General features: G+C 39.1%; 2 protein-coding genes across 6 annotated transcripts; one reads left to right on the forward strand and one right to left on the reverse strand.

Annotated features, from left to right (window-relative positions):
* Positions 1 to 1,003: 1,003 nt before the first annotated feature.
* sycp1 (synaptonemal complex protein 1) lies at positions 1,004 to 21,163 on the forward strand. Its single transcript, XM_029247946.1, has 34 exons — positions 1,004 to 1,091; positions 2,891 to 3,026; positions 3,336 to 3,420; positions 3,523 to 3,566; positions 3,887 to 4,051; positions 4,157 to 4,224; positions 4,460 to 4,533; positions 4,634 to 4,692; positions 4,811 to 4,877; positions 5,999 to 6,072; positions 7,585 to 7,693; positions 7,823 to 7,917; positions 8,271 to 8,455; positions 8,535 to 8,602; positions 8,681 to 8,742; positions 9,102 to 9,218; positions 12,338 to 12,442; positions 12,573 to 12,676; positions 13,105 to 13,222; positions 16,833 to 16,903; positions 17,022 to 17,091; positions 17,368 to 17,430; positions 17,562 to 17,624; positions 17,737 to 17,799; positions 17,976 to 18,092; positions 18,167 to 18,277; positions 18,357 to 18,449; positions 18,724 to 18,798; positions 18,880 to 18,951; positions 19,267 to 19,446; positions 19,514 to 19,654; positions 20,065 to 20,172; positions 20,487 to 20,573; positions 20,954 to 21,163. Exons 2-34 carry the CDS (start codon positions 2,892 to 2,894, stop codon positions 21,092 to 21,094), a joined length of 3,189 nt encoding a protein of 1,062 aa, XP_029103779.1. The 5' UTR covers positions 1,004 to 1,091; position 2,891; the 3' UTR covers positions 21,095 to 21,163.
* A 404-nt stretch (positions 21,164 to 21,567) lies between these two features.
* On the reverse strand, positions 21,568 to 24,836 carry LOC108918206 (uncharacterized). 5 transcript variants are annotated; one of them, XM_018725293.2, is made up of 5 exons: positions 24,701 to 24,836; positions 23,890 to 24,003; positions 22,469 to 22,979; positions 22,103 to 22,267; positions 21,568 to 21,896 (listed from the first exon to the last, which is right to left on the reverse strand). In XM_018725293.2, exons 3-5 carry the CDS (start codon positions 22,968 to 22,970, stop codon positions 21,649 to 21,651), a joined length of 915 nt encoding a protein of 304 aa, XP_018580809.1. In that variant the 5' UTR covers positions 22,971 to 22,979; positions 23,890 to 24,003; positions 24,701 to 24,836; the 3' UTR covers positions 21,568 to 21,648. The 5 variants fall into 5 exon arrangements, with proteins under 5 accessions (XP_018580809.1, XP_018580810.1, XP_018580808.1 ...); XM_018725294.2 differs by lacking the exon at positions 23,890 to 24,003 and having other exon boundaries at positions 22,103 to 22,264; XM_018725292.2 differs by lacking the exon at positions 23,890 to 24,003.
* Positions 24,837 to 25,476: the final 640 nt, after the last annotated feature.

The raw sequence follows: 25,476 nt of genomic DNA on the forward strand, positions 1-25,476 counted from the left end.
GTAAATTCAATTTTAAAAAATATAGTTAGGGATTATTTGCAATCTGTTTACTCATTCATTCCATCTGTAAGTCAATCTCTAAGACCAACAGCCTTCACCCTCCAGCAGGTTCAAACACCTGTCAGGAAATTTCTGCCAAATTGGACAATTTGCTCATTCCATCTGCTTCATTGGTGCAAAATCTGGGAGTAACAATTGAAGCAAGTCTCTGCTTCTACATACACAATGAATCCACAAACTCGGAAGTATGTAGGCTCTATTCCTGAAGCACAATTTGTCGTTTTTGACTATCTATGGGACTCACATGAAAGAAAAAGGTGACCGTGACAGATCGGGTGTAATGACAATTTATGGAGCTGTTAGGATTGGGAGTGAAAAGAGCCTGAGATGCGTTTTGTGAAGCTTCTTTAATGTTGAAAGGAATTCTTCCGTTATGAGGGAGAGGGGGAGCTTATTCCACCACACTGGAGTCAGAACCAAGATGTGTCAACATCTATAATAACTGTCCTGCTGCGAATGTGCTTTTGTTTAAGGCTCTTTAAGTTTATGTACTCTAGTTATACGTGGCTTTTCAGAAAAGCGCATGCTGAATGAACAAATACATTTTATTTCGCATGTAGCCTACGGTGTAGCAAGGTAATAAGTGACTTGAGTGCTTAGAACCATTTCTTTGGTATACTGAGGTTTGCTTGCGGAGCGATGCACACAGTGTTCATTTGTCATGTTTTCTCAGACACTTCGCGGGGTTGTATTTCCCCTCGTTCTCCGCCTCGTTTTCAGTTCCCGGTTCAATCCACCTTCTCGCGCACAGTGCCGCAGCTCCGCGTGGGGGAAGCGGACAGACTGACCGTTACTGGGACGTTTACTGCGAAGCTTTTCCTCAGGCTTTTCGTCAGAATAGCGTGGAATTGTTTGCTAGGTTGCTCGTGTTGGATAAAAAGTCTTAGAAGTTACACAAAACGCGTATATCGTAGGTAAATAATAATATAGTAATAAATTATCTCCTAGTTACCAGATTAGTATTACTGAAGTGAGTGTTGCGAATAGTGAAAAGCAGCAGGACCTGCCTGTTTGGCTGAGAAAACTGACGAGTTACGTATATTATTTAGTCATCTAACTTTTTAACTTGATGTATTCATATGTTACTGAAATTTTTCTTTTACAACAAAATTGTAGCGTTACAATATAATTGAGTCAAAAGTTGAAGCAGCAGTAGTAGTATAGGTACGTCTGTTCCAAACTGGGTCTCCTGTAGTAAGAAGGAGTATTTAATTCAATTACCTTTATGTCCTTAACTAAGCTATTTCAGAAATTAAAAAAAAAATCCTTTGCACAGTTAATGTAACTCTAAAATATAAAATCTAAAAATATTAATTTAATGTGAATAACAGTTTTTCCAGTTCAGGGTAGCAGAGTGGTTCAGAGTCTGGAAGCTGGGTACATGGTAAAAATACTCTTTTATGTGTGTGTATTTAACAGTAGAATTTGAAGGCTGAAAAACAGTATTTCAGTTTTTTGGATTTAGACAGTAACTTTATGTGGTGCATTGACTTGATAACTGTATTAATACAGTTAGTGCCCTTTAAGTATTTTATGATCCAGATTCATCTATTATAAAATGGTCAATTAGCTGTGAACTGATGCTTTACAACATTTTCCAAATTGTTTTAAAAGGTGGAATGTCTTTAAATGTACTGTTAAACAACATTAACTGAAGATATAAACATACAGGACAGAATTTAAGTGTTTATGGCACCGTTTCTGCCTGTATTTTAACAGTAAAGTGCATTTTACTGTTATAAAGTCAGTCACTAATTTGTAATGGTTATTTGTGGTAACAAAGATAGTAAAACACAGCACTTATAATTCTGCATTCAGTAGTAATTTTAAAGTTAAATGATTGGAAGCTTTTTTCAATTTTTTTTTACAGAGGACCCTTTGGATGGGATGTCCGCAAGTCATACATACACTCCTTCAAACACTAGATCGAGTAGCCAGTTTGCCTGAAATGCATGTCTCTTGATTGTGGGAGAAAACCAGAGCACCAGGTGGAAGCTCACACAAATATGGGGAATATTAAAACTCACATACACTCAGTCATATTCTAACCCACATCTGAACCTACTAGCCAGGAGCAGTGAGGCACCAAGCCTACCCACTGTGCCCCCTTGTCTGCATTAACAAAAATGCTAAAATAAAAAAGAAATCTTACAGAGTATAACTATCTCTGAGACTTCTACAGAACCTAACTCATAAATAAATACTAGGAAGTCTATTACGGAGCTCTTATTAATCTGTGAGTAAGTAATAAAAGTGAGATTGGGTTTATGAACAACTTTATTTCTTAGGAAATGTGTTCCTAGGCTGAGGATCCAGTGTATAGCGTTACTGCTAACACAAGGTCAACCTAGGATTGGAACAGACTATGAAGAATCATTTAACAAATAAAAGTTATGAACAATGCAATAGCACAGTTTGAAGCCAAAGCCAAGATATTAAATGGAGCAAATAATAGCAACTTGGTTTGACAACACAAGATCATCACTTCACCAGTAAATTGTTACTGTTTGTTTAAAGTTTTTTTCCAAAATGAAAAAAGTGATAAAGGAAAAATTACATAACTAAGCAGTTGGTATTTATTTTTCTGCTTTGTGTGTAGTTTGAAAAATATTGTACAGCCAAACAGTACAATATACATGCAGTGTATGATAAACTTGAATGTACAAGTGGAGATGTTCAAAATATGATGCAGACTATGAAATAGAAAGGGATCAAATATTATCTGAAAAATTGTGATAGAATATGATAAAAAAAAAAATTGATTTTGGCACAAGAACTCTGCAAAGTCCTAACAAAAATTTATTTCTGTTTTTTTTTATATATTTCTTAGAATGGAGAAGGAAAGAGGCTTTAATTTCAAATTGTTGGTGCCACCAAGGATCAGTACTGGACAGGTGTCAGCTGTGAAACCTCAAGAAGTCACTGCAGGCAACTTAGGCTTTACCCAGCCATTATATACAACTAACGTGCGTAATGTGTGTGTCAGTGTTTTCAATTAATGTAGAAAGCAGAGTACAGTAATCATTCATATCAATTGCAAACAATATCATATCAAGAAGAAATTGTAACATACATGGGTCCGGGCCAGATGTTATATTTTCAGTGTTTGTTTGATTTATTTGTTTCATTTTCTGCCAACAAAGAACTCTCATGATAGAAATACATAGTTAAATAATGAAATCCTAATGGCCATGGAGTGGTTTTAGCTGCATTTAATATGGACAATGCTACATTTTTTTTTATCATATTTCTTATTTGGATGATTTTGGTTTTAGATTTTTAGTAAATGCCATGACAAAGATTTGAACATGCCGTTCCCAAATGCCAAGGTGATGTCCACCTCAAAATCTGTCAAAACAGGTAAATTGAATAAACTAATAAATGAACTAAAGTGCAAATTCAGTGAAAGTTCATCCTTAGAGAATAAAGATGTTGTTTATAATAAGTATGACTTTTTTTAAGATGCAGCCAGGAAAATTGCAGTAATTCCAATGGAAAAAGATCAGGTGATGTGGAATTAGTTACTTATATGTAAACAGTATCAGTCAAAAGTATATTGCTGGAATGTATTTTTTTTATAATTAACAATATTTCACATAGTATAAGTTTGATTTGGGTGACGATATCACTGAAAAGATTTTCCTCTTCATTTAAATTTAACGGAGACACAGCTACAAAGTGTAAAGCACAGAAAATCATGTTTGATTTTTACTAAGACTGTATATTTTCATGTTTTGAAGAATGTTAAACAATTCAATGAATGAATGTTACATTTTTAAAGAATATAAAGTATAGCAAAAAATCTGAGTGATTTTATCCTTTTTAGAAAGCAAGCAACTACAGTGAGCTGTATTCTGAACTGTTTGTGGAAGCTGAAAAAATAAAATGTTGGAAGATTAAAATGGAATCAGAGATTACACAAAAGGACAGGAAGTTGCAGGAAAACAAACAAACAATCGAAAACCAACGCAAAGCCATTCAGGAACTACAGGTGAACTGTATTTTTTCTTTTGAATAGTTTGAAATTATGTGCTCAGTTCTCTGTTTTGTGTATGGGTAATACAGTTAATGAATTGCTTTTTTCTTTTCACTGAAGTTTGGTAATGAGAGCCTTAGTATGAAACTGGAGGATAAGATGAGTGAAAATGCTGATCTGAAGAACAAGTATGTGGTAGATATTCATATTTAGCTAACTGATATTTGTCATATAATATAAAAATTACAAAAACTTACTGTGCAAAACATGATTGTGACCTAAATTTGATAAAGGTATTATACATTTATCTTGTTGTATTGCATAAAAGTTTCTTTCAGTGGCTCCTTGAATAAAAATGTTTAATAAGAGTAAGCAAAAGATCAAATTACATACTACATTTGAATGATATATCTCGACTTACAGAAACAACGCAACAAAGAATCTGTGTAACATTCTCAAGGATGCTTTTGAAAGATCAGCAGAGAAAATGAATATGTGTGAGTAACAAACGTATATTTAATTTACTTTTACCAAAGAAATATAATAGTTCTGTGCTGAATATGTTTCATAAACAGAGCTTTTTGGCTGCTTTTACAGATGAGTCCGAAAGGCAGGAAACTCACCATCTGTTCATGCAAAACAGTGATACCGTTCAGGTAGATCTAGTTTCCTATTTTATGGTTTAAACGGACAAGTTAGAAACGAGATTAGAAAACTGTCAGGTATTCTCACAATTACTGAATTCCTTATGTTTTGTTCAAAATTTTTTTCCAGAGGATGATTGCTGCATTTGAAGCTCTTCGTGTTGAAGGTGAAGTTGATAGACATAAAATGTTAAAATGTAAGTTTTTACATCTGGATTCATTTACTTAGCTGATGTTTTTTTTTTTTTTTTTCCAAAATGACTTACAGTTCTAAGCTACTTACAATAGCTTCTTAGTTTATACAGCTGGGCAATTTTTAGTGGTACTATGTCAGGAAGTGAGATTCAAACCTGTGTCCTTTGAGTACACAGCAGCAGCTTTAAGCACTATACTACCTGTTGCCCCAGTACACCAAATGCTTATTATAAAGAATTCCTTCAACCTTAATTAATTGCTTTTAAATTTGATTTTAGATGACCCCACTGCAGCAGCTATAGTTTTTCAGACATTGGGCACAGATTGTGGTTGTGAAGCTATAGTTATCATACAAATTATTTATATTTACATTTATTTATTCAGCCGATGCTTTTCTCCAAAGCAACTTACAGTGTTGAGGTTAAAATCATATATGAGTTCATATATATTTGTTATTTGAATCTCCTTTCTGAAGGCAGCCACTTGAGTGTTATGTATCAGAAAATCAAAGTTTTAAGCAAACAAGCTGTCTTTAATTATGTGCCTGTACCTATATATCTTTATCTGTTCCTGAATGCTTTTTTGGGCAATGAGTTGTACATTGCATTGGAGACAAGCTATTTGAATAGAACATTTCAAATTTTATGGCTACCACTCTGTGTTTGCCTATGATCACAAGCTCCGAGTAGTCAAATGCTAAAAATAAAGATTGTCTGTAAGAATACAGGATTCACACCCTGGGACAGAGTGTGGGCCTCAACAATCGCAGAGGCCTTTAAATTTGAGCCACCACTTCTAAATCTGGAGAAGCTTGAAAAACGATGCAGGCAGGTAATATGGTCCCGGGCAACCCTCCTGTACCTGGCTCACATCATGTAAGAAGGGCCTGGGGCAGACCTAGGAAATGTTCAACAAAATACATCACGAGGATTCTTGTGCATCCTGCTTAGCCTGCTTTCCTTATTACTGTGATCATGATATATTCTTTCTCAAAGTGGTAAGCCTTGAATTTTTGTAGTTTTATCTTCCCATGTTAGTATTTAGAAAAGTGGCCTTAAAAAAATCCAATGTATATTTTTTTATTTCATTAAATATATTTATTTTAATACATCTATTTTTCCAGTCAAAAAGGAATTAGAAGCATATGAAGATATTAAGGAGGGGTTTCAAAACGAATTGAGAATCAAACAAGAAGAGGTCAGTTCTTTATTCTTGTGTTGTAAAAGTTGTATAATTTGGGAAGAATAATGCACATAAAATCTAAACACAATTTACCTATACAGTATGTGTCCACTGCAAAAGGCTGTCTGACAATCTTGTTTTAATCTGTTAGTTTCCAATCCAGGATTTTAACTGTAGCCACAGATGTGTCAAATGAAGCGTGACATTGGTCAAAAATGAAAAGTTAGCTAGAGTTTATTAAAGCTGCCATGTTCCCAGCCCGAAGTAGAGGGTCGAACACAATTGCAGAGCACCGAATTTTATTGAGGGGAATCCAAGAATCATGGTCTCAAGACAGGCAAGGTCGTCGATGTGCGAACGTTGTTATCAGGGTAATCCAAAGTTGTTGTCAAAGTACAGGCAATGCTCAAAACACACTAAGCAAAGGGGGGGGGGGGGGGGGGGGTCAGGAGTGAGGCGAAGGAACAGGGACAAGAACGGTACACAGTAGCGAGTAGATTGGCTGAGCGAGGTTCCGCAGTTGCTACTGCTTTCTGTAGCCTTTTATGCCTTTCCCCTTGCTGCGCCCCCAGGTGTTCTGCATTGTGTCGATGGTGTGGGTGTGGCAGAAGCATAGTTTCGACAACACAAACCAAGGATTTTTGTGATCTAAAGAATTTTATATGAAACCTGGTATGTTTCTGTTTCACTGACAGGTCAACATAGCCAGAGTATCAGAACTCAGCCAACACTGCTTCTTCATTTTTAAGTTTACATCCAGAATTCAATATCAAATTATTTAATGTGGCAAAAAGAATAGTATTGAAAATCATCAAAACATTTGCCCTGCAATAAGAAATTCCATCAGACAAGAACAGTGGTCACTGTAGAAGGCACTGCCAGCGATAGACACTTGCAAAACACAGCTCCAGAATCCATAAAATGATTTTTAAAACAACCATACAGCAGAGTCAACATATCTGTAATTCATTCTTCATAAAAATGTATGTTCTAAGACTCACAAAACTGCTATTACTGCTTGTCTACTACTCAGAAAATCTTTCATGTAAAGACCAATAAACAATGTGTATAACCTGTCAAAACATAGACCCCTGAGCAGTGGCAAATAGTAATGCTCCTATGAGTAGTCATTTACTCTTTTTTGGACAAATGGACAGAGTTATATTTGGAGAAAAGCAAAGGTTGTGTTTATCTCATAGTGGTGAATCTGTACTTGTGTTAAGCAGGCATTTCATGGGAGTCATCGGTTCATTAATTTCACTGCATGGTTATATAATGTATATATTGACCAAAGACTGATGTTATTTTATGTATCCAAGTGTGTCACAGTGTAACAAGGTAAGCCATGTAAGTTTCAGTAAAAGCATTTGCTTAGTAATGACAACTACCTAAAGTATTTATACAACGAAATGCTCCCAAGTTTTTCCTTTATTTGACACTGCTGGAGCTGCAGTTAATTGTTATAGCCACACTTCAATACTGATTCTTTGCATTATGGGTGTTTTTTTTTTTTAATTTTTAATTAAGGTAATGACACTTCAAGCAAAAATGATTGACAAAGAAAACAAACTTCAGGAGTTACTGCAAAATTTTCAAGATACAGAGCAGAATTGTGTTAAGTTTCAAGAGGAAGCAAGTATGATTATATTTACAGTGCTTAAGCTGTTTGGTTTTTATGAAGTATGCTTTGTTTTTTTTTTTCACTTGATGCCTTTGGTACTTGTATATGCTGTAAAGATTTTGCAGTGAACACATCCATTCCTAGGACAACACTATGAAATGTTTCAAGCTTCTAAACAAGAACAAGAGAGCCTTTTTGAAAAACTGCAAAGAGCAGAACAGTCCAATAAAGAAACTGAGGTTAGTATTTGAAAACAATATCACAAATTAGTGTTTCAGGCTAATCAACTTCTACACTTGGTGTCTCTATTGGGAGCATTTCAGATTCTTCTATTTTTTATTCCTGGATTTTGCATACATATCCTGTCAGTATTTGATTAGTTGCCATGTTCCTGCCTTATTTGAATATGCTTTATCTTCTGCTGGCTGCTAGCACTCAATCATTTAATGATTTACTGTTGTTTGCTCCATACATATATTGACTCTTGACTGTGTGATGAATAAGATATTAAATTATTCAGAGCATACATATAGATTAAACCAGAAAACTGTGTTCTAAGGTTTTTTTTAGCTATGTAACAATTTTTTTTCAGGGAAATATGCAAACTCTAAAGACAGCTCTGGAGCAAAAGGAAACTGAGTATGCAAAGGTCCTTGCAGAAAAAGACAGTTCTCTGAATGAGCTTAATAAGTTGAAAGGTGAACAAGAAGAGAAATTTCTAGAGATTCAAACTGCAGCCCTGGTATTAGAGGAATCACTAAGATCTGAAAAGCGGAAGTAAGTTAAAATAGCTTATCACATCTTTTAACCATGCATATTATTAGTTTCTTTACTGCACATGCCTTTTCTTTTAAAGGGCAAAAGAACTTGAAGCCTCACTGAGTTCATTGACTGAGGAACTGAAGAGAACAAGTGGGAAATTAGGTAATGTTTTGCTATACCAAATGAAGCATAACACCAAAAACTGGTTTTTAATTAAAAATATTTTATTTACCATTGTAGGAGAAGTTGAACAAAAAAAAGATGAAAAAGAAAGACAAATGACAGTTCTCAGAGAGGATATGGTATGTCTCTCATTTCAAGAATTTCTTGTTTTATTTGAAAAAGCATTTTTTTTTTTTGCAAATACACCCATCCATAGTCAACAACTGCTTGTCCCGAATGGGGTCGCGGCGAAGCGAAGCCTACCCAGCAACGCAGGGCACGGGGGGGGGGAGGGGGACACACCCAGGACAGGACACCAGTCCATCGCTTGGCACTCAAAGCAGGGGTCGAACCCCAGACCCGTCACACAGTGGGCACCATCTGAACTTGCCGTGCCGCCACACCACCACGCCCCCCTGGTTTTACAAATACAGTATGTTGAGAATCTATGTAACTTTTAATTAAATTAAATAAATGAAGTGTTTGTTCTATGCTGCAGGATATCAAGGCAAAGATTTTAACATCATTAGAGCAGAAGTTACAAATGGTGGAGACAAAGGCATCACAACTTGGTGTGGATCTTCAGAGTAAAAATGCTGAAATTTTTCAGTTACAGGTGAGGTTGTCAGCTCTGAAGAACACCAGCCATGCAACTCAATTAACCGAATGTATTTTTTTAGTATTTAATGAATACTGGGGCAAATTCAAAATAACTGTAGTTTTTTTAGTCTTAAGTAAATTGTCCTTACTGTGATTTCACTTTACATAGTGTGTCTGTGTTTATTATATTATATTATTATAATAACATATTACTATGTAGTGTAATATTTTATATATATCAGCTACAATTCAGTAAAATATTCAGTTCAATTTATTTTTATAGAGCGCTCTTCTCACACAGTGATACAGAGCCCTTTAACACAGCCATAAGGCAAGAAAAACAAATACATCAGATAAAGAGACAAAGAAGACAGTTGACTACCGACTATCATAATATAATGTTCTTAAAGTATGCCTACTGGCAACAGAGGAAAGGAACAAAAGCTCCTAACCGAAAATCAAGGGAGAAAAAAAACCTCTGGGGGTCCAAGGGCCAGTGGCTGCCCACCCCTCCTGGGCATTCTAGGTTAAGTGACAATTCTAAGCCAGTTTACAAGTAATAATGATACTGTCGTTGTATGGTAACAACTCAGCACGGTACGTCTCGTCCATCATGGCAGTTGGTTATCATCTTTAGTCAGCATGGGGGTCCGTCTGTGACCGTCGGCTTGCCTCCTCAGGTCTTATGTAAGGAGACAATGCTCAACAAGAAGAAACACAGTAGTTAGTAATTTGTAACTTAAACAAGTAAATTTAATTTGCATTGGTATAGAGGTGGGAAATACTGTGCATTAAGTATAATCCTAATTAATTTTTTGAGATGTAATCTCATATAGTTTAATTTTAACTGATTAATAATGGAATTGCAAATTACCTGAAATCAAACATCTTACAAGCTTACTTACTTACAAGATAGAGTCCTACATAAATATTAGGAAAAGTGGCATTTACAATCTTCTCCTGTTTTACGAAGGCATTGTGTTCCAGAAAAGCCCTTTTTTACTTTTTTTAATTATTTTTTATTCACTGAACAAACTAAGAGAGTTTCTCAGCTAATGGCTGCTTAATTCAACGTGAGTTTGATAACCACTCAGTCTATGTTGTATTTGCATGTTCCCCTCCTTGTTCATGGGGTTTTCCTCCCAAAGACATGTTTTAGGTGAGCTGGTGACTCTGAATTGCTCATTGTTAGAGTCTATATGATCGACTGTGTTTGTGCACACATGTGTGTGTGTCTTTGTTTGTTATATTGCTCTGCTCTGTATATGTGTGAATGACTGTAGGGAGTTACAGTAAGTGTGGTGTGTCTAACACTGAAAGTCACCTGGGATCTTCTTCTTCTTCAAGTCTTCATAAAGCCATAATCAAACGGGCATATCTTCAGGGATCACTCTATCCTAAAGTACACACACACACACATTTTCTGAACCGCTTGTCCCATATGGGGTCACGGGTAACCGGAGCCTAACCCGGCAACACAGGGCGTAAGGCCGGAGGGGGAGGGGACACACCCAGGACGGGACGCCAGTCCGTCGCAAGGCACCCCAAGCGGGACTCAAACCCCAAACCCACCGGAGAGCAGGACTGTGGTTCAACCCACCGCACCCCCCTCTATCCTAAAGTAAAATTTTCTAAAACGTAATAAAAGTCTTATGAAAAGCAATGACAACCTAGGTGTACACTCAATAAAGTTATGAAGTGTTTCAAACACTATGATTTTCATCAGTTAAATTAATTTTGACTGTAAAGAATATGCAAGCAAATATAAAACATAGTTCTGAAGGCAGTAGTCACTATCTGAAAATAACAAATGAGGAGGAGATATCTTCCTTGTGTAACAAAGCAATTTACTGCACTGTGAGTGGTCTGATACATTTGTACCCAGAGTAATGTTCAGTTTAAACTAATCCAGAACTGAGGCAATATTGGGCAGAACTCATTTTCATAATTTTAACCTATTATCATTAAATTCAGTAAATTGCGCACCATTCTGAGTAGTGTGATGAAATGATGAAATCTCGTGCTGTCCTGTCTGGAATGTGAATTATCTTTTTGTCCAGAATATCCATACCGTAGTCATCTTATCATGAGATCATATTTTTTATAATGAAAAAACGTTATTGAAAAAATCAGTACTTATGAGGACCTGGGCATTGGTCCTTAGTTTTGAATCTTCTTCTGTATAGGAAAAAACATCCATCCATCCATCATTTTCTTAGCTGCTTGTCCTTTAGGGTCGCAGTGGCACTAGGGAGAGCAGAGAAGCCCAGACTTACGGCTCAGCTCCCCCTCCACAACTACAGTCCAGTACAACAACTGCACTACTGTTGCTGCTGCTCCTGGTCTGCAGCCTAGCTCATGCTTCATTCTCCCCTTACTCGTGAAAAAGATCCCAAGATGCTTAAACTCCTCCACCTGGGTACAGATTTCTTCCTCTTACCTGAAGGAGGCATGCCATCCTTTTCCATGAGAGAACCTGAGAGATATGCCTCCCTTATAGGAGTCAGGGCCAGAGGCTCCGGGGTATCAGAGTCCATTTCCCTAGTGGAAGTCACTGAGGTAGCTGGAAAGCTCCGCAGTGGCAAGGCACTGGGGGTGGATGAGATTGGTCCAGAATTTCTTAAGGCCCTGGATGTTGTTGGGCTGTCACTGGGAGGCATATCTCTTGGGTTTAGGAGTTTCTGAAAAAGCTCCTTCCACCTCCCGACAATATTCTCATTTGTGGTCAGAGTTTTTCCACTTTTACTGAGCACAGCTTGAGTGAAGCTTCTCCAACCCCTCCTGAGCCACCGGATGATTCTCCATAAAACATATATAGTAAATACTGTATAGGTAGTATATACTGTATAGGTTTCAGTGCTATCCGCGGTTTAAGGTATTCGCTTGGGGTTTTGAAACATATCCCCTGCAGATAAAGGGGATGTACTGTACTGTATTTTTTTACTTCTCTTAAATGACATTTGTTTAGTCGTTATTTACAATCATAAGCCATGATGCAGCATCATGTACAAACCAGAAAGCTGTTGACCCATATGTTCCCAGCCTGATTGACTATCTGTAAAATAGACTGATTATCTATTTCAACATTTCTTTTGGAAAACCATGCCTGTTCATTGTTCTTTTCATTCCTTGTAGAATATACTTCAGATACAAAATCTTGAGAAGAAGCATGCTGAGGATGCACTTGAAACTTTCCAACAAGAGCTGAAGGATTTGAAGGAAATAGTTCAAACAAAAGAGGTTTGTGTCTTTATACCTTTTTACTTACCTTGCCTCATTCTTACTTTTTATTTTGAAACTGTAGTTATTGATGGACATCCCTGCTCTGGGCATTTTTGTGTTTAACACTTGTGAGCTCTTTCTTTTACAGGTTGAACTCTTCGACATGAGGGAGAAGTTATGTGATGTCTTAAGAAATGAAGGAAAATCAGATGAAGAAATTAATCACTTGAAGAAGGATATTGAGAATTATAAGTTCGTTTTTATAGTATAGTTACATGTTTTCACATGTTAATTTCAGTAACAAAGTTGCAATGATCTTTATGAGTTCACATACAAAAAGAAGTTCACTTGTTCCTCAGCTTATGAACAGAATTAGGACTGGAAGCCCATTTGTAACTCAAGTTGTTTGTAAATCCACTTCAGTTGTGCTAATAATTAAAGCTTAGCAATACCATCGTCCACTGATTTACTTGCTGGTTAGGTCCTGTGAAAACCTCTGATAAATTTAGATATCAGTCATGTGGAAAATGTTTGTATTTTTGAAAATTTGTTTATAAGGTGAGGAACCAGTGCACAATATTCTGGGATTGAATGCAATAGATCACTAATAATAATGGTGAGTTTTTTCCCAGGACATTTACTGTCTTTATTAATGGTCAGGTTTATATTCCTTTTTTAAGGAAAGCAAACAGGGAGCTCATGGCAAGTTTCAACAAGCTCCAGATTCAAAATGAGACAGTTGCACAACAAACCCCAGGCAATGTGTCAGAAGCAAAGGCACTTGAAGTCCACCTAGAGGTAAGCATATCTGAAGCCTTGCAGAACTCCACATCCCTAAGGTATCTATAAGGTATCTAATGTCATTTTATACTCACAGTTTAAGAAGAGATTGGAAAGTTATGACAAACTATTGTATATGTGAACATCAATCAAAGCCCAAATGTAAACTACCATGACCTAAAGTTTACAATGAAAGGTTTTGTTTTAAATAAAATTCACAAGGTATTAGTAATCCCTAAGATAGAGTTAATAATGTCAAATTAATACATTTAACTGGATGACATAAGCAAACCCCCTCCGTGAACCGCCACCTTACCGTGGTGGAGGGGTTTGAGTGCCTGAATGACTCCAGGAGCTATGTTGCCTGGGGCTATATGCCCCTGGTAGGGTCTCCCATGGCAAACAGATCCTGGATGACAGATGAGACAAAGTGCGGTTCAAAAGCCCCTTAAGAAGAAACTAAAACCAAGGCTTTTGTTTACCCCGCCCGGTATGGGGTCACCGGGGCCCCACCCTGGAGCCAGGCGGGGGGGGCTCTATGCCAACGGGGCCTGGCCGGGCTTAGCCCAAAGCCATGACGTGGAGCCACTCTTCGGTGGGCTCACCACCTCCCGGAGAGACCGTAAGGGGCCGGTGCATTGTGATTTGAGCAGTGGTCGGGGCCGAGTGCCTGGTCGACCCAAACCTCGAGCGCCAACTCTGCTTTTTGGGACTTGGAATGTCACCTCACTGGCGGGGAAGGAGCCTGAGCTGGTGCGGGAGGTTGAGAGATACCGTCTAGATATATTCGGGCTCACTTCCACTCACAGCTTGGGTTCTGGAACCACTCTTCTCGACCAAGGGTGGACTCTCCACTATTCTGGCGTTGCCCAGGGTGAGAGGCAGCGGGCAGGTGTGGGCTTATTAATAGACTCTCAGTTTAGCCGCCATGTGTTGGAGTCTACCCCGGTGAATGAGAGGGTCAGGGAACAGTCTCTCACTGTCGTTTGTGCTTATGCGCCTAGCGGCAGTGTAGAGTACCCGGCCTTTTTGGAGTCCCTGGAGGGCGTGCTGGAAAGTGCTCCCACTGCGGACTCTGTCGTTCTACTGGGGGACTTTAACGCCCATGTGGGCAGTGACAGTGACACCTGGAGGGGCGTGATTGGGAGGAACGGCCTCCCTGATCTGAACCCGAGCGGTGAGTTGTTATTGGATTTCTGTGCTAGTCACGGTTTATCCATAATGAACACCATGTTCATGCATAAGGGTGTCCATCAGTGCACTTGGCACCAGGACACCCTAGGTCGGAGGTCGATGATCGACTTTGTAGTCGTTTCTTCTGACCTTCGGCCATATGTCTTGGACACTCGGGTGAAGAAGAGGGGCTGAGCTGTCAACTGATCACCACCTGGTGGTGAGTTGGATTCGATGGCGGGGGAAAAAGCTGGACAGACCTGGCAGGCCCAAACGCATAGTGAGGGTCTGTTGGGAACGTTTGGCGGAGGCCCCTGTCAGAGAGGTCTTCAACTCCCACCTCCGACAGAGCTTCAACCAGGTCCCGAGGGAGGCTCCGGGGGACATCGAGTCTGAATGGACTATGTTCCACGCCTCCATTGTCGGGGCAGTTCGGAGCTGCGGCCATAAGGTCTCCGGCGCCTGTCGCGGCAATCCCCGAACACGGTGGGGGACACCGGAGGTAAGGGATGCCGTCAAGCTGAAGAAGGAGTTCTATCGGGCCTGGCTGGCTCATGGGACCCCTGAAGCAGCTGACGGGTACCGACGGGCCAAACGGAACGCGGCTCTGGCAGTCGCCGCGGCAAAAGCTCGGGCTTGGGAGGAGTTCGGTGAGGCCATGGAGGAAGACTTTCGGTCGGCCTCAAAGAGATTCTGGCAAACCGTCCGGCGACTCAGAGGGGGGAAGCGGTGTTCCACGAACACTGTTTACAGTGGAAGTGGTGCGTTGCTGACCTCAGCTGAGGATGTCCTCGGGCGGTGGAAGGAGTACTTTGAGGATCTCCTTAATCCCTCTGACACGCTTTTCGTAGAGGAAGCTGAGGCTGGGGACTTGGAGGGGGACTCGTCCATTACCCTGGCTGAAGTTACTGAGGTAGTCAAAAAACTCCTCGGTGGCAAGGCTCCGGGGGTGGATGAGATCCGCCCTGAGTTTCTCAAGTCTCTGGATGTTGTGGGGCTGTCTTGGCTGACAAGCCTCTGCAGCATTGCGTGGAGTTCGGGAACGGTGCCTCTGGACTGGCAGACCGGGGTGGTGGTCCCTCTTTTTAAGAAGGGGGACCGGAGATTGTGTTCCAGCTACCGGGGGATCACACTCCTTAGCCTCCCTGTCTATGCCAGGGTACTGGAAAGGAGAATCTGACCGATAGTCGAACCTCGGATTCAGGAGGAACAACGCGGTTTTCGCCCTGGCCATGGAACACTGGACCAGCTCTATACCCTCACTAGGGTGTTGGAAGGTTCGTGGGAGTTTGCCAAACCAGTCCATATGTGTTTTGTGGACCTGGAGAAGGCATTCGACCATGTCCCTCGTGGCATCCTGTGGGAGGTACTTCGGGATTATGGGGTTCGGGGCTCGCTGCTACGGGCTGTTCGTTCCCTGTATGACCGGAGCAGGAGCTTGGTTCGCATTGCCGGCAGTAAGTCAGACCTGTTCCCGGTGCATGTTGGACTCCGCCAGGGCTGCCCTTTGTCACCGATTCTGTTCATTATCTTCATGGACAGAATTTCTAGGCGCAGCCAGGGAACGGAGGGTGTCTGTTTTGGTGGCCGCGAGATCTCGTCTCTGCTTTTTGCGGACGATGTGGTCCTGTTGGCTTCATCAAATCAAGACTTGCAGCGTGCACTGGGGAGGTTTGCAGCTGAGTGCGAAGCGGCGGGGATGAGAATCAGCACCTCCAAATCCGAGGCCATGGTCCTCAGTCGGAAAAAAGTGGATTGCCCCCTCCGGGTTAGGGGGGAGCCGTTCCCTCAAGTGGAGGAGTTTAAGTATCTCGGGGTCTTGTTCACGAGTGAGGGAAAAATGGAGCGGCAGGTTGACGGACAGATCGGTGTGGCGTCCGCAGTAATGCGGTCATTGCGCCGGTCTGTTGTGGTGAAGAGGTTTACCGGTCAATTTACCGGTCAATCTACGTTCCTACCCTCACCTATGGTCATGAACTCTGGATCATGACCGAAAGAATGAGATCACGGATACAAGCGGCAGAAATGAGTTTCCTCCGCAGAGTGGCTGGGCGCACCCTTAGGGATAGGGTGAGGAGCTCAGTCACCCGGGAGGAGCTCGGAGTAGAGCCGCTGCTCCTCCGCATCGAGAGGAGCCAGTTGAGGTGGCTCAGGCATCTGTTCCGGATGCCTCCTGGAAGCCTCCCTGGTGCGGTGTTCCGGGCATGTCCCACTGGGAGGAGGCCTCCGGGCAGATCCAGGACACGTTGGAGAGACTATGTCTCCCGGCTGGCCTGGGAACGCCTTGGGGTTTCTCCAGGGGAACTGGAGGAGGTGTGCGGGGAGAGGGAAGTCTGGAGGACTCTGCTTGGACTGCTGCCCCCGCGACCCGGCCCCGGATAGCGGAGGAAGATGGATGGATGGATGGACATAAGCAAACAAGAGAATGAAGATCTTTGATGTTTTCCATCGTTAGGAATGTAAGGCAAATGAGAAGAAGACCAAAAAAGAAATGAAGAAACTAGAAGAAGAAAACTATCAATTAAGGTAAGATAGCTTTGTTGTTGTTCAGTATATTAATAATAATGATGCAAATAATTGTTGTGGTATGATGGTGTTAAAGTGATAATGTTAGTGTTTTTAAATTGGTTATTTGTTTTCTAAGAAATAAAGTGGAATCTTTGAGCGTAAAAGTTGAAGAGAGGAAAACTATTCAAGAAAAATATGAGAAGAGTGTAAGTGAAACTGCATTTACTCAGACAATTAGTTAGCTATTCCCATCCCAACATGGCATTTCTGCAAAGATTTCTAATGAGATTTTTGGTTAAAAAAGATTAACCATCATCTGACTTGTCTTAATGCTAATGACCATTAATTATTAAGCAATGTTATGTATAAAGCAAATGTAATCATGATACTGAAGTTTAGGTTTTCCTAGAATGGACACATTCGTTGTTTTAATTTGTACCACAACCATAGAAGTGACTAATTGATTTTTTTAATTGTTTCAGATCCAAAACTTACAGAAGGAAATTGTGAAAAAAGAAAAATTACTGAACTCTGTTGAGATGAAGGTAAATAATTAGGTGAAAGTAAATAGTTAGATGAAGGTAAATAGTTAGGAGGGCTATTCTGTCTGGATTTTTTTTTTTTGTTTTTCATTACCATATGATATCTATTGCCATTGTCATTATTTCATCTCCAGCTGATCAATGGTAAAGCAAAACTAGAAAATAAAACAAAAGCTCAAGAGGAATGTCTAAGAGAGGTCAGTAATAACAACAGTTAGTTTAATTTAATATAATTTTATATTAATTTAACCTGCTGGTCTTTAAATGCATCAAAACATATAAAAATATGTTTTTACCAAATCTTTTTAGAATAGGAACTTAAAGAAACAACTCGCAACAGAAAGTGTGAATTTCCATAAACTTGAGAATGAGGTATTTTATGTTCTTCTTTTCTTTAGCTATAGGTCAAATTCATTTTATATTAAATCTATAATATTTTTATTAATTTGTTTATTAACCAGAAGCTATTTGGTTGGGTTTATTCTTTTAACTGTAAATATACTGTCACATAGATTACATTCCACACATTGTTCTTATTTTCACTTAAGTTGAATGAAATCAAAGAACAGTTTATAAAAACTGAAAGTCTGCATAATGAGGAGCTTAAGAAGTTACAGGAGGACATTGAAGTCAAGACCGCCACTGAAGCAGAGCTCCAACAGAAGGTAATAAGACACCATAAACATCCTTATGACACCAGAAAGTGGCTTGCCTAACTCATTCATTTGTTTTTATCTAGGTACAAAAGCTGAGCCTGGAAGCTTTAGAGGCTACTAAGAGTAAAGAGGAGGTGGAGCTCAAATGCCAGCAAAAGATATCTGACATGGTAGCCTTAATGGAAAAGCATAAGGTAAGGATCAACATATCTCAGCATAAACTATTTCAAAAAGTGTCTAGCAATTCTATTAAAGTACTTTTTACAACTGCAGAATCAGTATGACAAGATGGTTCAAGAAAAAGATGCTGAACTTCATAGCACAAGAAGAAAAGAAGCTGAAATAAATGCCAATAATACTTCACTGGTATGTAGGAAAATTAGTATTTCCCTTTATTAAAGGTATGGTATTAAGATTAGTAACATTAAGTACTAATTATGTTTGGACTATATTACACAACTTATTTGCTTAGCATAGCCTTTTGTCATTCAAGTTCATTGAGTTACATGGTTCCTGATAGGTTTTTATTGCATTTTGGTAAAAGAAACCTGTATAACAAATGATTTCTTACCTTTTGCGATTATTTTAAAAAATAATAATTATAATTATAATCATCAGATATTTTGCTAAATACTTTTAGGAGCTGGAACTGTCAGAGATGAAAAGAGAGAATTCACATCTAAAGCAGCAACTTCAAAATGAATCAAATGAAAGGGTAAACTTAAATTTGCACTTGAAGTGCTCTCTTAGACTTTTGTTTGCTCTGTCATTTCATTTCAATTCTTATCTGTTTTAGGACAAACTGAAGCAGGAAATTAAGGCTTTGAATACAAAAATTGAGTCTGTACATCAAGACATGCAACAGAAGGTACACATATTGTCATATCAATGTATTCTTATGTATTTATTACACACTTTCTTAAAAATGTTTTCTGGTCATTTGTTCAGGATTTCTTGTTTATGGTTTCTTAAATAGGACAATGTGTTGTTTGCATCAAAAATAACTATGCATTAGCACATGGTTGAGCTTTTTACTGTTGTAACTAATTAATCATAAACATTTAAATGTCTCTATAATTTAATAAAAATAATATACCGTTTTCAGAAGTACGGTGCAAATAAGTATTGCCATCAACAATACTGAGTTGTGTTTCGTGTTTTTCATTTTTTGTAATACTCTTAGAGATCAGAACAAGGCCCCAAAGAAATTAGGTGTACTGCAAGCCAAAACCCAGCAGCTTCACTGAAATCCATGAAGCGATCAGTGTTCAGTTTTTCAGAAGAGCCTGAAAATGACAGTATTATTAAAACACCATCTCTGAGTTCAGTCAGTAAGAGGCTGTCTTCAACACCACAAATTAAGGTAGGATAACAGAAGTCCTAGTGTTAATTCTGACAAGAATTTTAATTGTATTAAGCCCTGTACCTAGGGAGATGTATTTTACTGTAAAAAATATTGGTACAAAGCTAAAACTGTAAGAAAACTGTTTACTTTGTCAAAGCATTCAAGGACAGAAATCTTAAAGACTCCAAACTGGAGTTCAATCAAAAAGGCAACAGGATGTATTAAGGTAAGGAATACTTTTACTACTAGCAGGGCTTCAACAAAAATGTGCTTTTATTAAACTAAAAAAATAATCAAATCAGGACATGGTTTCTTTAAAGCAGGTCAATGAAAAACTATCTTACCATAAAATAAAAAGGAAACCGCACAGAAAAACACAAGTACTATTCTCCTGTGTACCCCATTGTTACCCCCCAGTTGCAAACATTTCATCTTAATTGTTCTGTTAGAAGTAGCAGACTGCCCATCAGTTTCATCTTTACCCCATGCCATAGGTTTACATCCTGCAAGGTTATAGTCTTGACAGCTTACACAATGTTATTTTGATGATGTCACAATGTGCAAATTCAAATTGTCCTGCATAACATAACAGCATGGCAAGTAAATGGGGTAAATAAACAGAGCTCTTTGTTTCAGTCATACAGAATACGTACTCCTCCGTCAACTGGAAAATCTATGCCCTGGAAGAAAAATACCCTGGAGCTTGACCCCAAGTCTGATAGCTCTGACCAAAATGATTTACTGGTATTTTATTTATTTATTTATTTTAAAAATGTTTAGCTCTGTGTTGGTATACAATCTGTACAATTTGTACATTAAATTTGTGCAAATTGTCAACAAGGCAAAAAGACATTTAGGCTTGAAGGGAAAATGTGAACAATTACAGACATTTGTCCATGAGACAGAATAAATGTTTAGAAATGACTTACTTCTGTTACATTGTTTACCAGTAATTTTCTGTTTTCACCATTATATACTATAACATAATAATCTCTTAATTTGCATATCTCTAAAATAGAAAAATATTTCTACATATTGGTTTGATCTTTCCATGAAAGGGTTTTTCTGTTGAGCATAAGCCATTGAGAAGTCTACAAAGAGGTGATGGCAGGACACATCATCAGTATGGGAACCCATACAAAAAGGTATAATGAAAAACTTATGCTGCAATGTGGTTGAATAACTAACCTGAATATTCATTTGCATTTATTCATTTAGCTGATGCTTTTTTCCAAAGTGACTTACAATGTTAAGATTACAATTATTTACCCCTTTATACAGCTGGATAATTTTACTAGAGCAATTCAAGGTAAATATGTTGCTCAAGGGTACAACAACCAGAGGTGAGGCTCAAACCTGTGGGTCCAAGGGCAATTGTGCTAACCACTATGCTACAAGCTGTCCCCATTTGATCTTCCTATTGCCTTCTAACTGTGCAGCTTTTTTCTGATAGTGATTAGTGATTGGGAAAGTGATTAGGATTGCTCAGTCTGTAATAAGATGTATTCTTATTGTGCTGTGTCAGAGCCAGAGTCCTGCAGTTACAAAGTCTCCGGGGACTGCTCTTAAACTAGCAGCAGTGAAGAGAATGAGAGATGCTGGTTGGACAGCTGTCACCAGCGCAGAAAACAAAAAGAAGAAGAAGAATGAAAATACATTTGCTTAGATTTTTCATTCTACAGAAATGTATGGATAGTTTTAAGTGGACATGTGATGATGGTTTAGTCTAAATTTGCAGTTTGGTAATTAATAGCAAATTTGTTTTGAAATGAAGTTAGACCAGTTAGACCAGTTTCATAAGATTAGTTTTAACACTTGGTGAGATTTAAATGAATGGGCAGTGGGTTAAATATAAATTTAAATGAATTTCGCACTTTTTAAATATGAGCCATGAACACATTTTCAGAGCACTGCATGAAACAGTTATTTTTGGCATTTATGACAAATATTTTGAGTGTCCACTTTTATAGATTCTGTTTCCATTTCTGCTCTTCTGCTAGTTTAGAATTTTTTCATGTTGAAAGTTTTGTTGTCAATTTAGTCTCAGTCCATGAAAATTTATAACACTAGAAACATGAATGTAGTTTTACTGACTTGCTTTGCATATATTTCTGTTTATTTTATGTCATGCTAGAGGAAAAGTTCATTTTGGAGAAATAAATACAAAATAAAGTTTGAAAGAAATGAGTAAAAATATATGCAAACTTTGAATTTGGTAGTTTAAGAATCTTTTTCCACTGGCTGAAAAGTTTCCAATTTAGAAGTCTTGTAATCCAGGGACTTGCTCTCTTGGTCTTCATTCAAGAACTCTAGTCGGAAGTGGGTGGGTCGAGGAGCAAATGGGGGTTGATCATTATGGAACTCCTCCTCCTCATTCAGAGTGTTGATGGTGGGGTTGTAGATACAAGGTCCATCATAGAGTCCTCCTGAGATCACGAGAGTGTCGTCTGCTGCCACAAATCTGTCTACTATAAACCAAACACAAAAGCATTGACAATGTTTGAGATGAACAGATAAAACAGCTCTACAAGGTAATATGTAACATTTCAGAGTACTAAAAATAAGTTGCTTTATAGCTGTGTAGAAGATATCTATATTACTAAAAACAGCAGCCAGTGACAAGTATATGCTTGAGTGGGGTGACTATTGCAGTATTAAAACAAAGAATGCTCACCTGTTTCCTCAGAGCTGTTACAGAGTGGGCGATGAGAGTACTGAGTCTTTCGTTTACATCTTTTAATGATGTACATGAGTATGACCAGGACCACGATGCCAAGCAAAACACTGAAGAAAATGGTCATGCTCTTTTCTGAGTAGCTCATTCCACTTGGAACACCTGCTGGTGAAACAAGAGCTTCTGTTGTTTCTAGTTATTTACATTGACACTGAAAGTGTCAGTGGCTAGAATGAAGACTGGATTTGATTACTGAATCTGAGTGGTTTTCATTTATTTATCAATAATCTCTATTAATGATGCCTTAATTTGTGTTGGCTACAAATGCGGTTTGTGCAATGACAGAAGAACAAACAGAGCAGTCACCTTCAGTAATGGGATGTGCAGAGCTGAATGTCCATGCTGAGATGTTTTTGTAAGGGTTTGGTTCAGTTGTCTGATATCCATGAGGGGGGGCATTGGAGGCCTTGTCTGTGTTGGCACTGGGTAAGGTACCATGAGTAGAAACAGGGACTATTCCAGTAGGCCCTGCTGTGGCATTGGCTGAAGGTTGCAGGGTTGTTGTTAGCTGTGTGTTTGTTGATGTGATTGTGTTTTCTGGCTGTAATGTTGATGTTGATAATGCTGGGCTATCCTTGGTTGAGTTTTCGTAAATTGTAGCAGCCACGCTTGGGGTATTCTTTGTAGAAGTGGGGCTGTTCCAGGTGTAATTTGGTGCAATGGTTATATTTGAGGCAGTGAACACAGGAACAGCAGATGTTACATTTTCGGCTTTGCTGGTGAGTCCATCAGGAGGAGCCGTTATGAATGAAGCACTGGATGTAGCAGCCAATATCAGACAAGCAGGAAAAATAAGCTGAAAAATCATTTTGGTAACCTGTTTGGGGTTGTAAGGCAAAAAAGATTTTTTCAACAGAATGAAATTCTCACAGATTCTTTGACATAACTGCTTTTTTTATCTGAAATAAATACTTCTTAGTAATTAATATTTACAAAAAATGATTTGTCTAAATTAAATGTGAAATCTCATTGATTGTTTTATCAAAATGATAAGACAATTTTTTGCACAAATGTTAGAGCAAAAATCGCTTTACATTGCAATAGACAGAACTTAAGCTTCCCAACCCTGATCTATATATATTGAACTCACTTTAACTGGGTCTTAAAATAACTAATTTAGTTACCTCACTAACAACAGTTACTTCTATTTGCATTTTCTTTGGTTATTTACCTCTGACATTAGCTTTTTCGCAGAACAAGAGCACCTCAGTGAATTGTGGTTTCTTTTGCTTTCATACTGGTTATTATTAAAGGGGGGAAAGGTGAACTGATTGTGTGGAAACTGGTTCCCAACAGTCATCAGGTGACAGAATAATACTGATATCTCTTTAAAAGAATTCTGACTGAAAGCGCACTAGTGTGAATTGCATAATGAGTTTAACCTGATGTCATGTTACATCGCTAAATTTCCCTCCCTCTAAATTGTATGGGTAATGAAAATTTGAGAAATATTTCAGACTCCACAGGCATGCTTGTGCTGATGAAGAATTAAACACTCTGTGTGTATCTGTGTGGGAGTATGCATGCGAAGCTATGGCTTGTAATATAATCTTACACAAACAGATATGCCTTGCATTTAAAAACGGTCTTTGTGTTAAAGCAGCAGGTCAGATCTTCACTGGCTTCAGCGAAGCTTGCTACCAAGGGGGGATGGGAGGAGACCTTCCCTGTGACTCATTTGTTTATCAGAAGGCCTTGCTCTCCTGGTAAAGTGAATTTTCACTTGCCTGTTTTTTTTTTCCACTGAGGACACAGGATCAACAGCTATTAAAAACAAGGTCCCCACACTGTAAGGTCAAATAACGTCCCATTAGCAGCATTCATGAAACACATGTTCCTTCCTGTAATGAGAGTTGCATTAAGTCCACGGGTGAAACTGGAGTAGCTGCAGGGCATTTAGTTTCATGTTCTGGGACGTCACTTACAAAGAGATCAAGTCCATGCCTGCTGTCGATTGTACTCAACAGAGGCCCTCTTTCGAAAGAGCCTCGCTACCTTTAAAATAGATCCCCATCCCCCTTTTTCTTCATTAACATCATAACAGGCTCTTTTAACACCATTACACTTTTGGATCTGCAAGCTTAATAGCAGTGTTGGCCCTGGTCCACTTCAACTACAGGTAGTTGCCTAAAACCTACACAAAGTAGACTTACATTTACACAAAGTAAAAAAAGGAAAAAAATCCCCTTTAAGCAGCGAGCAGTTTTCTGCCAGTCTGATAAGTTTACTTACTCTACTAAGACTTGCATTACTAAGTCTGTTTACTTAAGATTAACATGTCTGCAACTATGTTTCTCTTTCTCCTAATATAATGAACAAATTGTATTTCTCCGAGATGTACGTTGCTTTGGAGAAAAGCGCTGCTAAATGAATAAGTGTAAATGTAATAAGACCACACACACTTCAATGGAACCACACTTCGTTTACCCAGATAAACACACATCTGTCCATAGACTTCATACACAGCCTGTTTCACCTCTCCACACAAAGGTTTTGTAAAAGAGTTGTAACACCCTCCAACGGGCTTTTTCAGCTCACCAGATTCAATGGCAGGTGCTGTCAGGAACAAATCCTCAATATGTTCAAAGTTGTTTGCTCGCGCAGTTGTTTTTTTCTTTGGTGGACACCTCTCCCTTTTCATGCCCTGGGAAGCTAGGAATGCTGGAGGAGTACTCCGACGTCACCCAGCCAGGTAAAGAGGAGGAGCCGGAGCCAGCTCTTGTCACCTCCTTCTGTTGTAGGCCTGTCGTCAGGGAGACGCACTAGTTAACCAGATAGGCTCCCTCTGTTTGCTTTTGGCAGCTTTTACTGTATATTTAAAGAGCATTCTAGATCCTGCTGTTTGATTTTGCACGTGCTAAATGGTGATAATTTATTTATAGTGCAGTACAAATAAAGTTCCCTGTTTCCAGGCTATGGGGAGTGCGGTGGCGCAGCCGGTTTAGCTGGGGCCTGCTCTGTGGTGGGTATGGGATTCATGTCCTGCTTGGGGTACCTTCTGATGGACTGGTGTCCCATCTGGGGTATGTCCCTTGCGCCCTGCGTTGCCGGTGTTGTGTATGTATAAACATGCTGCAACATCAATGCCACGGCACATGTGCATTGCGCTTGTGTGTGCTGAGTGTGTATAAATAAAGTTGACACGTTCTGTTCCACTGAACCTCGTACAGACCTCGTTGCTTCACGGATTGCGGACATAACAACTGGCGACGGGGATGGGCTCTTTATAGTAGGATGGGACCCTGAATGCGGAGGTAGTCCAACTGTGTCGTTACAGAATTCTGATGAGCCGCGTTCGGACAATAAAAGCACCC

This window comes from Scleropages formosus, chromosome 22 (assembly GCF_900964775.1).
Source record: "Scleropages formosus chromosome 22, fSclFor1.1, whole genome shotgun sequence".
Taxonomy (NCBI): Eukaryota; Metazoa; Chordata; class Actinopteri; order Osteoglossiformes; family Osteoglossidae; genus Scleropages; species Scleropages formosus.

What these genes read in the sequence shown, in the direction of transcription:
- sycp1 (XM_029247946.1), top strand. Translation starts at nt 2,892, where the DNA reads ATGGAGAAGGAAAGAGGCTTTAATTTCAAATTGTTGGTGCCACCAAGG. An exon ending in AAGAGGAATGTCTAAGAGAG is followed by an intron (nt 17,625 to 17,736) that starts GTCAGTAATAAC and finishes AAATCTTTTTAG; the next exon opens with AATAGGAACTTAAAGAAACA. An exon ending in TCCATAAACTTGAGAATGAG is followed by an intron (nt 17,800 to 17,975) that starts GTATTTTATGTT and finishes TTTTCACTTAAG; the next exon opens with TTGAATGAAATCAAAGAACA.
- LOC108918206 (XM_018725292.2), bottom strand. Translation starts at nt 22,970, where the DNA reads ATGATTTTTCAGCTTATTTTTCCTGCTTGTCTGATATTGGCTGCTACA. An exon ending in TGCACATCCCATTACTGAAG is followed by an intron (nt 22,268 to 22,468) that starts GTGACTGCTCTG and finishes TTGTTTCACCAG; the next exon opens with CAGGTGTTCCAAGTGGAATG. An exon ending in TAACAGCTCTGAGGAAACAG is followed by an intron (nt 21,897 to 22,102) that starts GTGAGCATTCTT and finishes TTTGGTTTATAG; the next exon opens with TAGACAGATTTGTGGCAGCA.